This window comes from Semicossyphus pulcher, unplaced genomic scaffold (assembly GCF_022749685.1).
Source record: "Semicossyphus pulcher isolate SPU_LCO1_2020_fin unplaced genomic scaffold, fSemPul1.0.p SCAF_9, whole genome shotgun sequence".
NCBI lineage: Eukaryota > Metazoa > Chordata > Actinopteri > Labriformes > Labridae > Semicossyphus > Semicossyphus pulcher.
Genome location: NW_027211770.1, coordinates 13913333 through 13929568, shown reverse-complemented (window position 1 = coordinate 13929568; position 16236 = coordinate 13913333). Strand labels below are relative to the sequence as shown.

General features: G+C 39.7%; 1 protein-coding gene across 1 annotated transcript; it reads right to left on the bottom strand.

The window, feature by feature from the left end:
- Nucleotides 1-1693: 1693 nt before the first annotated feature.
- Nucleotides 1694-14482, bottom strand: mboat1 (membrane bound O-acyltransferase domain containing 1). The gene is made up of 13 exons (XM_069657057.1): nt 14254-14482; nt 13421-13566; nt 12971-13048; nt 11051-11146; nt 8961-9016; nt 8576-8630; nt 7203-7395; nt 6851-7043; nt 6625-6728; nt 6461-6525; nt 6236-6368; nt 5766-5917; nt 1694-5075 (listed from the first exon to the last, which is right to left on the bottom strand). The coding sequence occupies exons 1-13, from the start codon at nt 14341-14343 to the stop codon at nt 4886-4888; spliced, it is 1551 nt and encodes a 516-aa protein (XP_069513158.1). The 5' UTR covers nt 14344-14482; the 3' UTR covers nt 1694-4885.
- Between the last annotated feature and the right edge of the window lie 1754 nt (nt 14483-16236).

Below are 16236 nucleotides of genomic sequence, written 5' to 3'. Positions count from 1 at the left end.
TAAGATATGTTGCACATCTGTATTCACGCTGTGTATCTTGAGAGCTCCCTAAACTACAGCAGAGCTAAGGTTCTTAAACACACTCTGTATAACCTCAGCACATGTTAAAAGCCACTAAAATTACCAGAAAATGATGCTTAGAAAGTCATACCACATCAACAGGTGTAACAGGTGAGAAATGTGGTCATCATGTTGTACAATGCACAAATAAACTGTCTTCTATTGTTGCATAAAGCAGGGCAAGTGATCTTGATAATCTTGTAGAGAGCAGGAATCCAATCTAAATAAAAGTATCCTTTGCTTTGTTGCAAAACAAAGTAAACTGTATCTCCCTGCTGCAGAACATTGACAGAATATGTCACTATGTGTAAAACACATCAAATATTTAGCTTATCTTCTTACTACTTAGAAGCCTACATGTATACTTCATAGTATTTGTACTTATTTATGTCTAACTGGGGTTAAGAGAACTGTATGTTCTTTCTACAGATCTGAAGAGGAACATACTCTGCATTGCAGAGACCATAAACATGTCGTTGATAACAACAACAAACTCACAGGTTTCGGCTAGTTCCACATCAGTTAATAGGCGCATTGTTTCATAAAAACAAGTCAGTGTTAAAGCAAAGCCACACTGAAAAGAGGGGTGCAGTCAGCGTGTGACAGTCCATGTATTTCTATCAGCATTTAGTTTTTTTTCTTTTGGTCTAAATGTTTTTTACTGCTGTTAAAATGGCCTCTTACAAACATCTACAGGTCCCCGGAGCAGTCATTACTGACGCTTCATTAACTGTAAGAGAGGTGCTAATGTGCTCCTAAATATTTAAATAATCAACATCATGTAAACACTATCTTTGACCTGGGTAATAGTCTAAGCAATGCTAAAAAAAGTGCTTTTTACATGACAAATAAGTAATCTTCTATCCTGATAGAAAACAAAAAATAAAACACGTGGTCATCGTGTTGTAAAATTCAGTCTTATATTGTTGCATAAAGCAGGGCAAGTGATCTTGATAATCTTGTAGAGAGCAGGAATCCAATTTAAATAAAAGTATCCTTTGCTTTGTTGCAAAACAAAGTAAACCATATCTCCCTGCTGCAGAAAATGTGCAGACTTTCTGAAGCAAAGAGAACCATATCTTACAATAAGATAAGATAGAATAATGAAGAACATTGACAGAATATGTCACGATGTGTAAAACATCAATCAAATATTTAGCTTATCTTCTTACTACTTAGAAGCCTACCTGTATACTTAAAAGTATTTGTACTTATTTATGTCTAACTGGGGTTAAGAGAACTGTATGTTCTTTCTACAGATCTGAAGAGGAACATACTCTGCATTGCAGAGACCTTTTGTTGTTGCTTGTTGTGTAATCTTTTTCTTTGTCCCATTTTTACGCTCCCCCTGGTTATCATTAATTGTGCATGAGCTCAAAACACAGCACGCACACACACACACACACACACACACATAGAGACATACCTGTGTCAGAGGGGAACAGACAGGTGACACAAGGGACAGAGAAGCTGGCACTTTGAGACTATCATTAGAGATTAAACAGCTTGGGACAGGCGTCGCATAGAGAGGACTCCACCTGATGGTGTAACTGTCGGGAAGAGTAACAGGAAACACGTATAACGCACTGACACCAGGAATTATTCAATAGAGATTCAATCAAAATGTGTCTCACAGAAGCTTTATTTGTTACTCAACTCTTTCCTCCATACAAACAATACTAAAATAGATAGTAATAAGAAAATGCCACTCTGACACACACACACACACACACACACACGGTAAGTTTGATAAGACATACAGTACATCTGCAAGAGAACACATAAAAATCAGTATAAAGTTATTCAACTAGCTGCTCATTCTGACAACACATTCATACTTCACGTGCCACTCGTCGCTCTTTTCCCTGCACTAATATTACAACATAACATTAGTATCAAGTAGAGATACAATGCCATAAACATGTCGTTGATAACAACAACAAACTCACAGGTTTCGGCTAGTTCCACATCAGTTAATAGGCGCTTTGTGTCATAAAAACAAGTCAGTGTTAAAGCAAAGCCACACTGAAAAGAGGGGTGCAGTCAGCGTGTGACAGTCCATGTATTCCTATCAGCATTTAGTTTTTTTTCTTTTGGTCTAAATGTTTTTTACTGCTGTTAAAATGGCCTCTTACAAACATCTACAGGTCCCCGGAGCAGTCATTACTGACGCTTCATTAACTGTAAGAGAGGTGCTAATGTGCTCCTAAATATTTAAATAATTAACATCATGTAAACACTATCTGGGACCTGGGTAATAGTCTAAGCAATGCTAAAAAAAAAAGTGCTTTTTTACATGACAAATATGTAATCTTCTATCCTGATAGAAAAATAAAACACGTGTACATTGATTTTTTCTTGTATAAACAGGCAAAATGTTTCTTGCATTGTAAATTGTTAGCAAACCTTATTATAGTGCCGCCCACAACTGTGGCTGAAAACTAGTGTGTTAGTGTGCAACAGATAGCACCATTAATAAACAAGGCACTGTGCCACTTTAAAGTAATAATCTCAAAGATTTTCATGTAAATAAATGTCTGTTCAGTCACTATCTATCGGCGAATGAGGTAACACAATGGTGATTGAGCCTATGGCCCACTGATGAAAGCCTTTGCATTGGCAGTATATAAAATTATTACAGACTGGGTGTCTGTGGCGACTTTTGTGGAAAAAATCACAAGCAACGCCCAGTTAGTGACGCGTTTTCCATCAGCCAGCAGTGGTTGGTCTGCGTATAGGCGGGCTAGTACTTTTCCGGTCTCTGTAAGTGTTGCGAGTAAACAGTAATCTACTATGGCTGAACAAACAAAGACAAGATGGATGACTACAGATACAACTTCAAAATAAGTGAAAATCAGAAGAAAAAGAAACAAATTTCGACGCTCAGATGAAGGCAAACAGTCTCAAAAGGAAAGCGACCGTCAGCGAGGAAAATCAAGAGTTACAACCGGAGCCAACCGTGGACATCACACATGCAACACTGTCTGGATATCTGGGAAGTGTGCTCCCACAATTAACGTTTATCACAATAGGTGCCGCCAAATGAAACTGAAATCTTCAAGATTACCACTTTAAAACTCCCAATGCTCCTAAAACTGTCCTAAGTTTCTTCTTCATAACGAAACAACAGAGTAGTTACTTTTATTTTCGTGCATAGCTCATCTTTAAACCATAAGAATCACCCTGTGATTTCCCAACTTTGATTGTGCAAAAGTAAAAGCAAAGTGAAGAAAAAGAAATTGTGAAGTTTGTGAAATTGTAATAAGAGTGTAAAAATAAACTTTCTACTAAAGTTTTGTACAAAGTTTGCCCCGATTGGCTTACCATCATCACTTAACTCAGCAGAGTTCAGACAGTACAGACGACCAGCAGATGTCTCTGTTACATCAACCTGCAGCTGCTGCTAAGCTCTGGTAAATCAACCACAAAGAAACACAGAAAGAAGCATGCTCTTACTGAGAGGACATACATTTGAGTTATCAATTCCTATTTTAAGTAATTTCCTGTCAGTTTCATCGCGGCTTTTTGTTCAATCACTCTACATCATGATATCAGGTGTCCAGCACCGTCCGCATTATAAGTACTAATACATTAAAACTATGTCACTGTTAAATTCTGCACAAGATGTCTTGGGGAAGTGGACCAACTACGCTCCTTAAATTATTAATAATCACATCCACTCTTGGCATAAATGTGTCCGCATGTTGCACCAGTTCATCACTTGCAACAACTGTGCAATGCAGAACAACATAAGCAAAAGTTTGCTGTTATGGTTGCCGGGTTTGTTCTATAAATAATTTAGTTTTGCTGTATTTTTAAAGTATTATCCACATAAACTAGAATAAGGTGTTTACTCGCTCCGCAGAGTAGTCGAGTCTCCTCACCAGGAGGAGCTGCCGTTCTGCATTAAAAGACTTCATTAGTAATAGTTTCACTGGTCAGTTTGGGAGCTGCATGGTCTAATTGATATTTCAAGTGTCTCTTCGACCAGGCAGAACAAACTAACAGTCGGATTAAATGCTGACACTGTCCTCAGTTTTTTTTTGACAAGGTCCACACACACACACAGGGTCCGTCACAGAAGTTTGTGGGCTGTAAAGGAGGGTAAACAATCACACACACACACCATACAAACCAGGGCTCGCTCTCCTCTTAGCATGCTCTTTTGTTGTGGCCACACAAGAGCAGCCTTTGTATGCCATCCTAGTGTGACCAAGTCGAGCGTGCCGAAGAGAGAGTATGTGCATATTTGTTTCCTAGTGTATGTCTCTTCATGCATGAGTTTGTGTGTGTCCTGGTATTTCTGCCGTGCTCATGAGCTCCCCCGCTCTCCTGCTGAGCTGGCTTAGCTCCCACCGGTTGGTAGGACAGCGCAGAAAAGGGACAAGAAAGAAAGTGAGCCTCCTTTCTCTCTTCACACTGTTGCATTGTTGTCCGAGTAGGCAGGCTGGTGGTGAGAGGGGCATGGAGGGGGAGGAGAGAGGGGGAAAGTTGAGCGAGGCCAGCGTCCTGGTGGTGGTTTCAGAGACGTTCCTTCAGCTTGCTCTTTTCAGACTGCCTGCTGAGTTTATGTTTGATGAGTTGTCTTAAACCTACCGTATGGCAGAAGTATCTGTCAATGCACATCAAGTGCCAAAGGATCCAATCCTGCATCTCGTACTGTCGAAGTTTCTGTCCTAACTCCTCACTCTTAATAGTCACAAAAAATAAATAACACAATATTTTCCCATTTTCAGTTTGCTGAATGCCTTTAAAGGATTTTCAATTGTCTTTGAGAGAAAACAGACAGCTAAGAGCCTGGTAACACAACGTGAAGCGGAGATTATTAGTCTACTTTGTCGTTGTTGTTGGAATGAACAGGCTGGCACAGGGCTGAGCACGGAGACGAGAGGGAGGAGGAGGAGGAGGAGGAGGGAAGCGTTTTGGTGGTGGCAGGGGGTTCCCGGGGTTTGTGTTTCCGATGCAGGGCGATCGCAGCCAGAATGCTGATGATGTGCACGTGGAAGTACATGGACCTGGGAGAGAAAAGAGGGAAACAGCAGTGGAGGAGGAGGAGTGAAACTTTTTTATAAATGTGCTGGAAGGGAAAATGTTTATCAGGAGGAAAATGTGACATGGCAAAAACTATAATGTGGAATATTCTTTTTTATCTCCAAAACGTCTGTGCTTAGCTCGATGTCCTCAGCCAGTAGAAAGGGCAGTCTTTGCACACTAGTTCTTCATATACCATTTAAATACCACTTAAAGCATGAAAATTAGATAAGATAATCATTTATTGATCCCTAGAGGGGAAACTCAGCTGTTGTAGCAACACAAGGACAAAATAGCAAGTAGGTAAATACAAATAAAACAAAGAATAGATAAAATAAATAAAATAAAATAAGAGGTATACACAACTGTTACACGAGGAGGAGTAAAATTGACAGTTAGCTCCTTTTTTTAGCTGAACACAAATAAAATCACAAAATAAAATGGAGTGCAGGACAAGAATAGGACCGAGTATGGGGATCACAGTGTAGTGCTTCAGGACAGGAGGAGTGTGGTCATAACTTTGGGGCAGCATGCATACATCCACCCAAGGGTCGGCATTGATCTTTGCAGACGTGGGCAACTGAGGAAGTCAGGCTGACCCGCACATCCACATGACAGCCTCAGCATGAACTCTACTTAAAAGTACAGAAGGATTTAAGATGAGTATTACTTACCTGTAATAAACCAAAGTGGGCTCTACTGCAAGAAGAAGAAAAGGCATGACAGTGTAGCAGATGGCCAGCTGTGTGGCTGCCCAAGTTAGGACGTCGTAACCGAGCTTCAAGCCTCCAAAGCCCAGGAAGTAGTGGCGAACAGACTTTCGTATCTTATCGAGAGAGACATATAAACAATAAGGGATAAATAACAGTTTTTACACCTGAGAAATGAATGATTCTTTGTAGCTGTGCAGATTTTTCTTCAATAAAACATAATTAAGTTACATGATAAGTATTAATTACCTCCCTAAATCTATATTTTGGTGTGATGTATATTTTGTTTTCATCAACAGGTCAACCATGTCAGAAAACTCAGTATAAAGGACTGTTTTTTGTTTGCAGTTATAATAAGAAAGTGTCTATTGTTAAGCTATAAAATTGACCAGTGGATTATTAACTGGATGTTGCAGTGGAGTTAGTGTACTCACAGCTCGGGCAGCCATGGTGATGGGGATGGCAGTGATGAAGGTGAAATAATAGCCTGGATAAACACCGTGCCACAGGGCAGACAGGATGAAGGTCAACGCCAGCCTGTGCTTGGGGGCTCGGTCATAACAAACCCTGAGGAGGACGCAATTTAAAAATTTTAATGAGTTTGTGGAAGCTGAGTAAATGTTTTATAACTGTGTGCATGAGTATTAAAGTTCACCTACGTTTTGAGCCAAACTCCTGTTCGTATGTTCCAGTTGTCAATGAAAGTCTTGAAGCTGGTCGCGGTCTGAGAAAAGGAGGGTAAATATCACGTTAACTATGCATGAAATTTCACACAGTATATAGAGACTGTTCTGTTTTTAATCATGGTAAACATTGATAGTACCTCAATCCCCAAGATGTTGAGGTTGCATATGAGGTCCCAAGATGGCTTTCCATTCTCATCCATTCCCAGGAAACCATAACCTGCAGCGTTGTTCACTGCATCAGCTGACAGGACAGAGGGAGAAATCACATGACTGCCATGGTGACAACAATGCAGCTCATGTTCCACTTCCCACCATAGCTGACAATTAGCTAACTACAACTGAACACACATACGCAGTGCTCACCTAGAGTCCAGGCGAAGTAGAATTTGGGCCTTGCTGCCTGTATGGAGAAGAAGGCGTAGATGAGCCTGGTGAGGAAGGGGGCGTGGCTCACAAAATACGGGTCCACGTTGTAAGTTATCGGCAAGGACCGAGTCACAGTGAGGAAGAAGAGCATACAGCCGCAGCAGACCAGCAACTTCCAACAGACCGCGTTCTGGAGAGAAAACAGACAGCATGACCACTGGATCTATCTCACACGGCATAATACAGGAGAGCGGCGCAGAGACAGCGCAACCTGCTTCATAACACGCCTCCTGATGCACCACAAGTGGCATACAACAGACAGATAGATTCATTTCATTCATCAGTGTACCAGCGGTGACGGGTCCGGGGTTTTATCGTAGCCGTTCTGCCCATTACACGTCCCAGAGTGCTGCCTGAGCCTCCTGCTGATGTGTCTGCCCTCTATAAAGTCTATGTAGTCCTTATAGTCATTGCAGGGTCCCACCAAGATACTCAGGAAGTTGAGATTGTAACTCAGGTACTTGATGAAAGAGGGCCTCTCGCTGCACGAAAAGAACACAAGAAGAAATCATTTAAACAAAACAGAGAAACCTTTATTATCAGTGTAATTACAGTGGTGAAGGTAAGGGGAAATGTGAGAAGAGCATGCCATTTATTTCTAAATAAAAACTAACAATAAAAGGGGTCCTGTAAACTGTATTATAGCATTGATGACAAAAAAGTGACATTGAAACATTTGACAGCAAGCAATTCATATGCATAAGTTAGCATATGAGTCTGATTACATCAATTATGCTGTATTTAAGGAACCAGTAATGGGTATTTAGAACTGGTTAGCTATGTCAGCTGATAAAGACGCAGTGATCTGTGTGATTTGTGCGCTGATCTGTGTTTCTGTGCTTGGACTGCTTACATAAATAACATCATTTAACAATGCCATGTAAAGCATATCACCATCTGCTCCGCTGTGTCGCTGGAGTAGTAGCAGGAGTGCACACAGCTAAGGTTTTCATATTTACAGATTTCAGAAACACATAGGCCGATATTAATTTATCTGTGATGGGCCAGTATCGGCCAATAATATCGGCTGACTGAAATATCGGTAAGGCTCACATGAAGTCAAATGGGATTTGCTTTATTTTAGAAAATGTATTTATTCCTTTAAACAAACTTTTGACATACTGAGTCTACATTGCTGGTTGGACATGCAACAGAGCTTGTATATAATGTTTACAGTCAAAACATAATTTAAAGCTTATAATTAATAAATTAATAAAACAAATAACATCTAAGTGAAATTGAAATGAGACAAATCTACATCACCGGGTTATCACACTATGTGTTCCCATTTTTAATTTATTTTTTAAATTATTTTTTTATGGATGATGTTGTTGTACGATACACATGCATAAAAATGTTGAATTTTCCATGCAAAAAAATGCTTATTTTCCAAGTTCCCAGCATGCTTTTTACACAAACAAGCTATTCACCATGATTCAATCTCCCTCTGACTGTCCCTCGTGGCTAAAGGAAAAGAAACAGTTCATTAATTCTTCCGTACCACTGACAGAGGCACTGGATTGAGATACAAATCTTTCCTACAGTGTAAAATATGTGCAACTTAAAACCTGGATGTATGTTGACAGAGCACAGAGCTCCCACTTTATTCTATTTTTTCAGACAGTAAAAACATGAGTTTGTTCAACAGCAGTACAAACTTACTTTATAGACAGCATCTTCTGCTCTGGGGTCAGTTGATCAGATTTCTCACACATACCTAAAAAAAACAAAGGGATGAAGATATCAGAAAACAGGTTTGAAACTTTCATTTTCTAATTTTAACCAAAAAAGAAAACTATTAATTGAACAATGATCACAATTGATCAATTGAATGTAGCTCCTAGCCGTTTCCAGGTCCTGGTATGCATGCTGACTCACGGCACATCATCATGGCTTCAAGGGCCGTATGGATATAAGAGAGCTGTTATTAATGTTACTGGCAAAGCTGCTTTTTCTATCGTCACAGGTCAAAGAGTCTGCAGTGAAAAAGGCCTCTTCAGAGTGTTAAGTAACGAGTGTGTTGTCAGCATCTTCTTCTCTGCTTTACCATCATGGAGCTGGAAAGCCAGTGTGGTGATCTTCTGGGTTACTATCATCAGAGGCCTGAGCAGAAAAAATAGGAAGAAAATACAGTTTTTAATTGCCAGCTAAAGTTATAATGTAACTTATACTTGCATTAATAGAGATATACAGCAAGGTAACAAGTAGAGGTGATGATCTTGTAACAGTTGAAAACAACCTTACAAACCAGCCTAATGTAGGAAGGTAATTTAGCATGTTGATGCTTTTAAAGGTTTTAAAAGTCAGAGGCACTGACCGCTCAGAAAACAGTGTGTTTGTGTGATCAGCAGTAGGTGATTTTAGTAAGGGAGAGCACTCTTCAGTCATTTATTGTATGACCGACTTGAAACAAAGCATGACCCAACTGACCAAACGCCTACTGAGCCTCTGTCTGAGGCTGCAGAATTTATTTCCCCTCATGAATCACTTCATTCTTTTCCAGCAGTGTCATTTCAGGTCACTTATTAATCCAATGCAGTTCATTCAAATTCATGAATTTTCTCTTAATCACCGTGTCTTTGCAACCAGTACAGACAGATCTTTTAAAGCTAATGATAAAAGAAGAAGAAAATTACAATCCTGCTTAGTTTTATTTATACAGATTACATTTCTAATTTTAAAAAGTTAACCATTTAGAGTGCTGATAGTAAGGCGACGGTTGAGGCTGTACAGTAAGTCTGAACAGACGAGTTTTACACCCCCTCTCTGAGGTTTCATTCACAGATAGAGACCTCTCTGTCCCAAGAATGTGAGTGTGTGTGCACAAAGGCACACACAAACTACATTCCTCTCTCTCTCCCTAACACACACACACTGAGTGGGCTGCATTGTGTGCACAGCATGGAAAACCGAGGCTGAGAGGTGCAGGCCGAGCGGCTGGCAGTGCCAGCTCAGTGAGAGGGTGCCAGTCTGCATGTGCAACACTCCACCACTGCGGCCTGCAGACTGTGTTTTTCCACATAGACTCCAAAGTTGGCTGTGAGTGTTCGCAGGATTTTGACCCTGCTCATTTTCACTTCTGCTGCCTTTCTGTCAAACTAAGAAAAGATCAGTTTATGGAAATGCTCACTGACATACGGGAGAAGAGCGGACTTTAGAGGCAAACTCTAGATTAACTGTGTTTGGCATCCTCCAGCAGGGGAAGCAAAACAACACAGAAAGCAGAAATAGTCTAATTAATGTTTTTATACTTGCAAAAACAAAAGCCCACTGAATCCAAGAATACCAGATTAGTAGTAGTAGTAGTTCCAACAAGTAGTAAGGCATAGGAATACCATCGCTATGATTCACATCCATTTACGTATCCAATCTGATAGCTAAAAGAAGCTAGGCCTCTAATTCAATATACGACCCGCCCGAAGCTGACTCACAGGCCTGGCTGCTCATCACCAAAGTCACGCGGTGTGAAAGTGAGGCTGCCAGCAAATTCATCCACATCAGAACTGGGCAAAAAAAAAAAGTTGCTGAATACAGTAGCCAACAAGGTCAGCTGTCACCTTCTGCAGAACAACACCACACAGAGGAACACGATTACACACTTTACCCACGTGTTTGCTCAGGTGCTAATACTTGGATTTGCAGCATAGTGTGGAGTTAAATATTTGTCTGTTTATTGTGACACCTGGTAGGCCCAGGTCTCTCTGCTAACAAAACGATTACCCTCTTTATCGTAACAACTGCATGGCAACCATGTGACAGTAGCGATGGAATTCACTTGCATTTAATACTCGTGGTTTTTGGCGATACAATCTTTTATGTAATAAAAAATGATGACTCTCATTGGCTTAATTTAGGCTGTAAGAAAATCTGCTCCTGCTTAGCAAAGTTCTTGTTTAGCATGTCTTTATGTTCCTTATAGAGTTCACGTAAGATCATGTAATGTTGTGAAAAGGTCAACTATGAACCAGCCACACTGCTTTATAATCAGTGTTGTCCATTTTACTTAAGGCTGCAGCACAGACACGACACAGTATGGACAGCTTAACTGATAACGTCAGAATGACTGCTGCCAACTAAGGGTGTGGTACAAACAAGGGAAACGAGGCGAGACAGGCAGGTGAATATGTTTTAACTTACCCAGAGAAGTCAGTGGAAAGCACCCCGTAGTTAAAGATGAAGACTCTGCTCACTTGGCACGCAGTCAAGTAGCCCATAGCGGTCACCATGGAGTACCTGCATGCGGACGATTGAACAAAACTAAATCAGAAAACACACCATTCAGATGTTCTTATGGTGAACACAATACCTGATTATTACATAACCACATGTATGCATTTCTTATGTATCCGCCTGCAGACGGCCTTGGCTTTGCTCAATTCATGAATGTTTGCTGTGTGTGATCAAGTACTAGCTTTTTAAGGAGCTGAAAATGTCGTAAGATTAACGATGCTGTTGCCTAATTTCTGAGGAAATGCCGCCATGTCTTGGCTTTTTACCTGCTGCCAATCTTGTTGATCTTGTTGAAAATGTGTCACTAAGATCCTGTTGATTTGGATGTTAGTGAATAGTATGTGTTTTAAGATGGTTAAAATGTGTATACTGTAAATTATTAACAGTGATAAAAAAAGACTGATTGTATACATATAATGGGACAGGTAAATGTTTTACTGTAGGATACCCACAACAAATTCCTAAAGGTAACAAGACTAGGTCAAAACCTAGTATGTGGCTGACCGCATCAGGTCAATGTGCGCTTTTGTGGGCAATGTGTTACAAGGACTGTCCTCATGAGTCCGATGACAACGTGTTTGAAAGCAGGTGCGCGCTGCGGACGTAGGTGAGGACAGCGGAGGAGCAGCCCCGTCTACTCCCAGAACAAAGTATCCAGAGCCGTATAGACAGAGAGTCGCGTCTGTGGAGGTCCAATATGCTCCATGATCCGCCATTGAGATGTCGCAACTCTCTTTCTCTGCTGCTCTAAAAGTACTGTCACTCACTCAGTCAGTCAGTCAGTCACATACAGACCCATGTGTAGGGCCGACCCTAGCACGGAGCCAAAAATAGACATTTTAATAAAGCAGAATGATCAAATATAAGTAAGTAAGTTAACAAGTATGTCCTGATTTGGCTTGCTTCAGTCTGAGTAACCTCCTCTCACCCTGTGCCATAAAGAGGTGTGTGTAATGTGGATGTTTGTTTAACCTGCGACACTGTTTACCTTGAGTAACTGCTTCCACTTGTACAAAACAACACAGGTGTTAACTTCCTCTACTTAAAGGTATTTCTTTTACACGTGAATACCAGAGCGACCTCACTAATCCTTGTTTATGTTGCTTCATTCATAAAAAGGAAACATCTACTACTGACACACTTAAGACGAGACACTCAACCAAATATCGAGGTACACTCACAACGCTAAACAAAGCCCGCTAAGAGACAAACAAGCGTGTAGAAATGCATAAAAAGACACATAGTTGTGTTGTCTCCTTTCATCTAACAGGCCGGCATGGCATGTCTGGCTGCTTTTCACCTTGCATGTTTAGTTTAGTTCCTTTCAACAACAGTTCAGCTCGGACCGCATTTTTACTGGAAGATAAAGGGGCGTGGGCATCACACTGCAGTCGATGTTGGAATGTGTGGGAGGGAGTAAATTCAGTTCAACAATAAAACTTTGTTTCTCAGATTTAGATGTCAAACATGGCGTACTGCTGCAGATAAACAATCAATATCATTGCTTTTATCTAGACCACTACAACAAACACAAATCTATGATGTAAGGAGTTTCCGGGCTGATCTTATGTGGCAAGTTTTACCTGCAGACGACAGTAACTAGTATTGCACTATGTAATGGACATGAGAAGCTGCTGTAACAGTTCTGTCATCTAATCTACCTGCCAGCATGATGACAGACAGTCACGTCAGGCTGGTCTAGAAATAATCAGATGTTTAGAATTTAGTTTAAAATGATATAATCCATCACATACTCCAATATTTTGTCACCGTTATAGAGCTTTATCGTAGATTTCTATGTGAATTTTACATTTACCCGACACTAACCTGTGTACATTGTTGATGTCAGCCTGGATGATGATCAAGTAGCTTGCAACCACCACCGTCAGGATATGAGCTGAGTACCTACAGAAGAAGAAGGATGCCATCAGAACAGGTGCAACATTACAATTATTCAAATAAAACAGTGTTTTGTTGGAAGTCAGCTGTATGTCCTAGCCATGTTCAAATGAAACCACAGCGTAGCTTCTGTTTACGCCTCACTGTCGTCCTGTTATTATTACCCTGTGGTTCTCCTAACATCCAGCACTGAACATAAGCCCTGTTCAATAGTTAGAAACGTAGATAATTTCTCAGTGAACAGAGTTAACCATCTATATTTTCAGTCAAACATGTTGGTAATCAAGGCACAAAAGAGAGATGCAGCATTATGTTGTGGAAAGTGAGATAATGAATGGAGAACTGTATGAGCGTGTCTCTGATAGATTCATACAGTACCATCCAAAGCAGAAAATGAGAAAGGCAATGCCAAGGAGCGTGGCCACAGCGTGCCGCACCAGGGGATTGGCATGGCTAGGACTGAGGTAGAGACGAAACCAGAAGGCAGCACCCAGGGCAAACAGCTGGCACGCCAAAAAATTCACCTGTGAGAGATGGATAGATTCTAAAACTTTTCAACAAAATAATTGTTCCAAACTGACATGGAAAAAGTTCTAATACTCTATTATACAACAGTTAGTTCCGACCAAGTCATCTGATTGGACAAGAGGCATTCCTTGGGTGCTGATATAGAGAACAACATCACTGGGACATTTCACTGTGTGTATCACTCCGCCTCAGTCAGGTGTTCTGAGTACTGTTAATTAACATTACTGCTTAAATACTTTATTTTATCCCAATAATTTAATCTGCTTTCGTGATATCATATCACTTCCACTCTGATGTATAGTTCTGCTGTGATATGTGTGAAGTAGACTATCAAATGGCTGGTTATAAATGTTAATTTACATGATTTTATTCATCTTTGGCATGCCTTTATTCTGGTAGCATTATACAGAGGCATTGTAACAAAATTATAGTCTTTATCAAAACAAAACTGTATATACCACCAATGTGAAAGTGGCGATGGAGACCAAGTGTCTTTAATCTGTAGTATAATGAACTTCTATATGGGTGAATGTTGAGGAATCACTGCATGTCTCTCCAACAGGTCACCTTAATTGACAGATTTTGTATCACAACGGAGCACTATTCATAAGACTACATAGCTTGGGAAATGCTATCTTTAAAGTATTACCGCTGATTTGTGTTTCATGTGCAGAGAATCGTACCTGATCTAGAGGAAAGCCCAGGTATTCACTGACAGGCAGCAGCCACTTGGATCCAGTGGTGTTAAACGTAGTGTCCGCACGCTCGCCCATCCTACGTAGTTTTTCTGTCCCAACTCTTCAGTGTTCCAGCTTTCCTTCCTTGTTAAGCTAACTTAACTTAATGTTTCCTGTGACTAAAATACATTGTTTGAGGCCCCGCGACAAGTCAAACCATTCCACAGTATGATAGTCCAGGCATGACACTCGTCTCTTACACCTCCTCCGCCTCCTCAGTACCAGTAAAGTTTGTTACGTTTCCGGTCAGTGCTACCAAAATAAAAGTAGGGTTAGCAAAAAAAAGTTGAAAAGATTTGTACTAAAACAGGAAGAAAATTACGATATGTACGGTATTTTCATTAAGGACAAACCTCTTCTATAATGTTTTTGCCCTACAATGTACTTGCAGACATGCTACTATTTGAGATGATGTTTTCATGAAAACAATTCTAATACACATTTTTATTTTGTGCAGATACATATTACTAATTTTCAAAAGTGAAACAGTATATTCAAATTTTACTTTAGAATCAAATAAAAATGTTACATGAGAGAACAATATATTAATGGATTTAACTTGGGCAATTTTGTTTGTCAAAAACGTTATTGTGCGATTTTAGCTTACTTCCGGTGTTATACATGAGTTGACAATCTAGGGCCAGTGGTCTTTTTAAAGCCCAGTTAAAAACGAGTGTCTTTTCCCTGTGACAAAACAACAAACAAAACATATCAAAAGAGTATGAAGACAAAGTGTGTGGGTGGGTGATGCAAAGACTGAAGCCATCGCTTGTGTTGCATTGTGGGAACGTTTGAGCAACTATAGTAGTGTTCAGGTGATTGGCACAAGTATCTTCTGTCAGAAATTGTCACAATGAAAATGGATAAGAAATCTCCTGCTTTGTGTAAGTGTAGATATGAGGTAGCCAAAATAGCATATTACAATGATATATTATCTTGCTACAGAGGGTATAAAAAAGGTAATCCATGGACTGAATGCTGTCTCCTGGTCACCATCATGGCGGGGCTCCAGGGCACTCCAGGGCTGTGAGGCATATGGTTATAAATGTCTATAAATCATTGTTCTGTCATTACCATGTGATTCAAAATTAATGCTCGATGGTCAAGTTTTCTCAGTTTCACCTTGGAGGCATACTGAGCACTTTTTTTTGCAAAGTTTGAGTCCAATGGTGATGTAAAGTGGTGCAAGCTATCCGAGTTGTTAGCCTTTACTTATATTAATCATTTCATGTGGCACTTAATAGGTCATCAAACAAAAAGCCAATACATTTTCTAACTATAAAATAAAAAAATACTGCAAATAATACAATAATATAAGAAGTCACATATACAGTCGTGAAGGAGGGTTAACAGAACAATATAAAAAATATTATTAAACCATCTTTTGGGACAATAAAGGATGCATTTTGTTTTTAATTCACTCAACTAGTTTAAGCAACTGGAACATCGCTGACCACAACAACCTTTTATCTGGGAGGTCAGTATTTAATGCTCAAAGGTCAACTTTTCACGCAGGGATATAGAGCTTTGGCCGAAAAAGAGAAGATAAAAAGAAACACCCTAACATGATATCAGTGTTTGAGAATTTGTATCTCTGCTCCATGGTGTAAATTTAGAATATACACAAAAGGTAGTAAGTACTTTTTAAAATGAGGTCAGAGCATATTTATGTTTTGTTTTGTTGTAGGTTTGTTGTTTTATTTTCTGTTCAAAACTTTATTGTAGAAAATTCATATTTACAAACTGTAAGGCATTCATAAAATTGCTTTCAAGTACAATAAACAGACATAACTTAAAAGACATAAAACATCACACAAGCACAATAGAGTATGGTATATAATATTAAAATCAATAAAATAAGATAGCACAAATAAAATAGTATTTAAGATATTTCATTATTGAGGTCGTTTTTAAATAATCCATAGAAAT

Coding starts and splice junctions, on each gene's coding strand:
- mboat1 (XM_069657057.1), bottom strand. CDS start 14,343: ATGGGCGAGCGTGCGGACACTACGTTTAACACCACTGGATCCAAGTGG. Junction 6,729..6,850: donor CTACTTCGCCTGGACTCTAG/GTGAGCACTGCG, acceptor CTGTCCTGTCAG/CTGATGCAGTGAACAACGCT. Junction 5,918..6,235: donor TCACCATGGCTGCCCGAGCT/GTGAGTACACTA, acceptor TCTCTCGATAAG/ATACGAAAGTCTGTTCGCCA.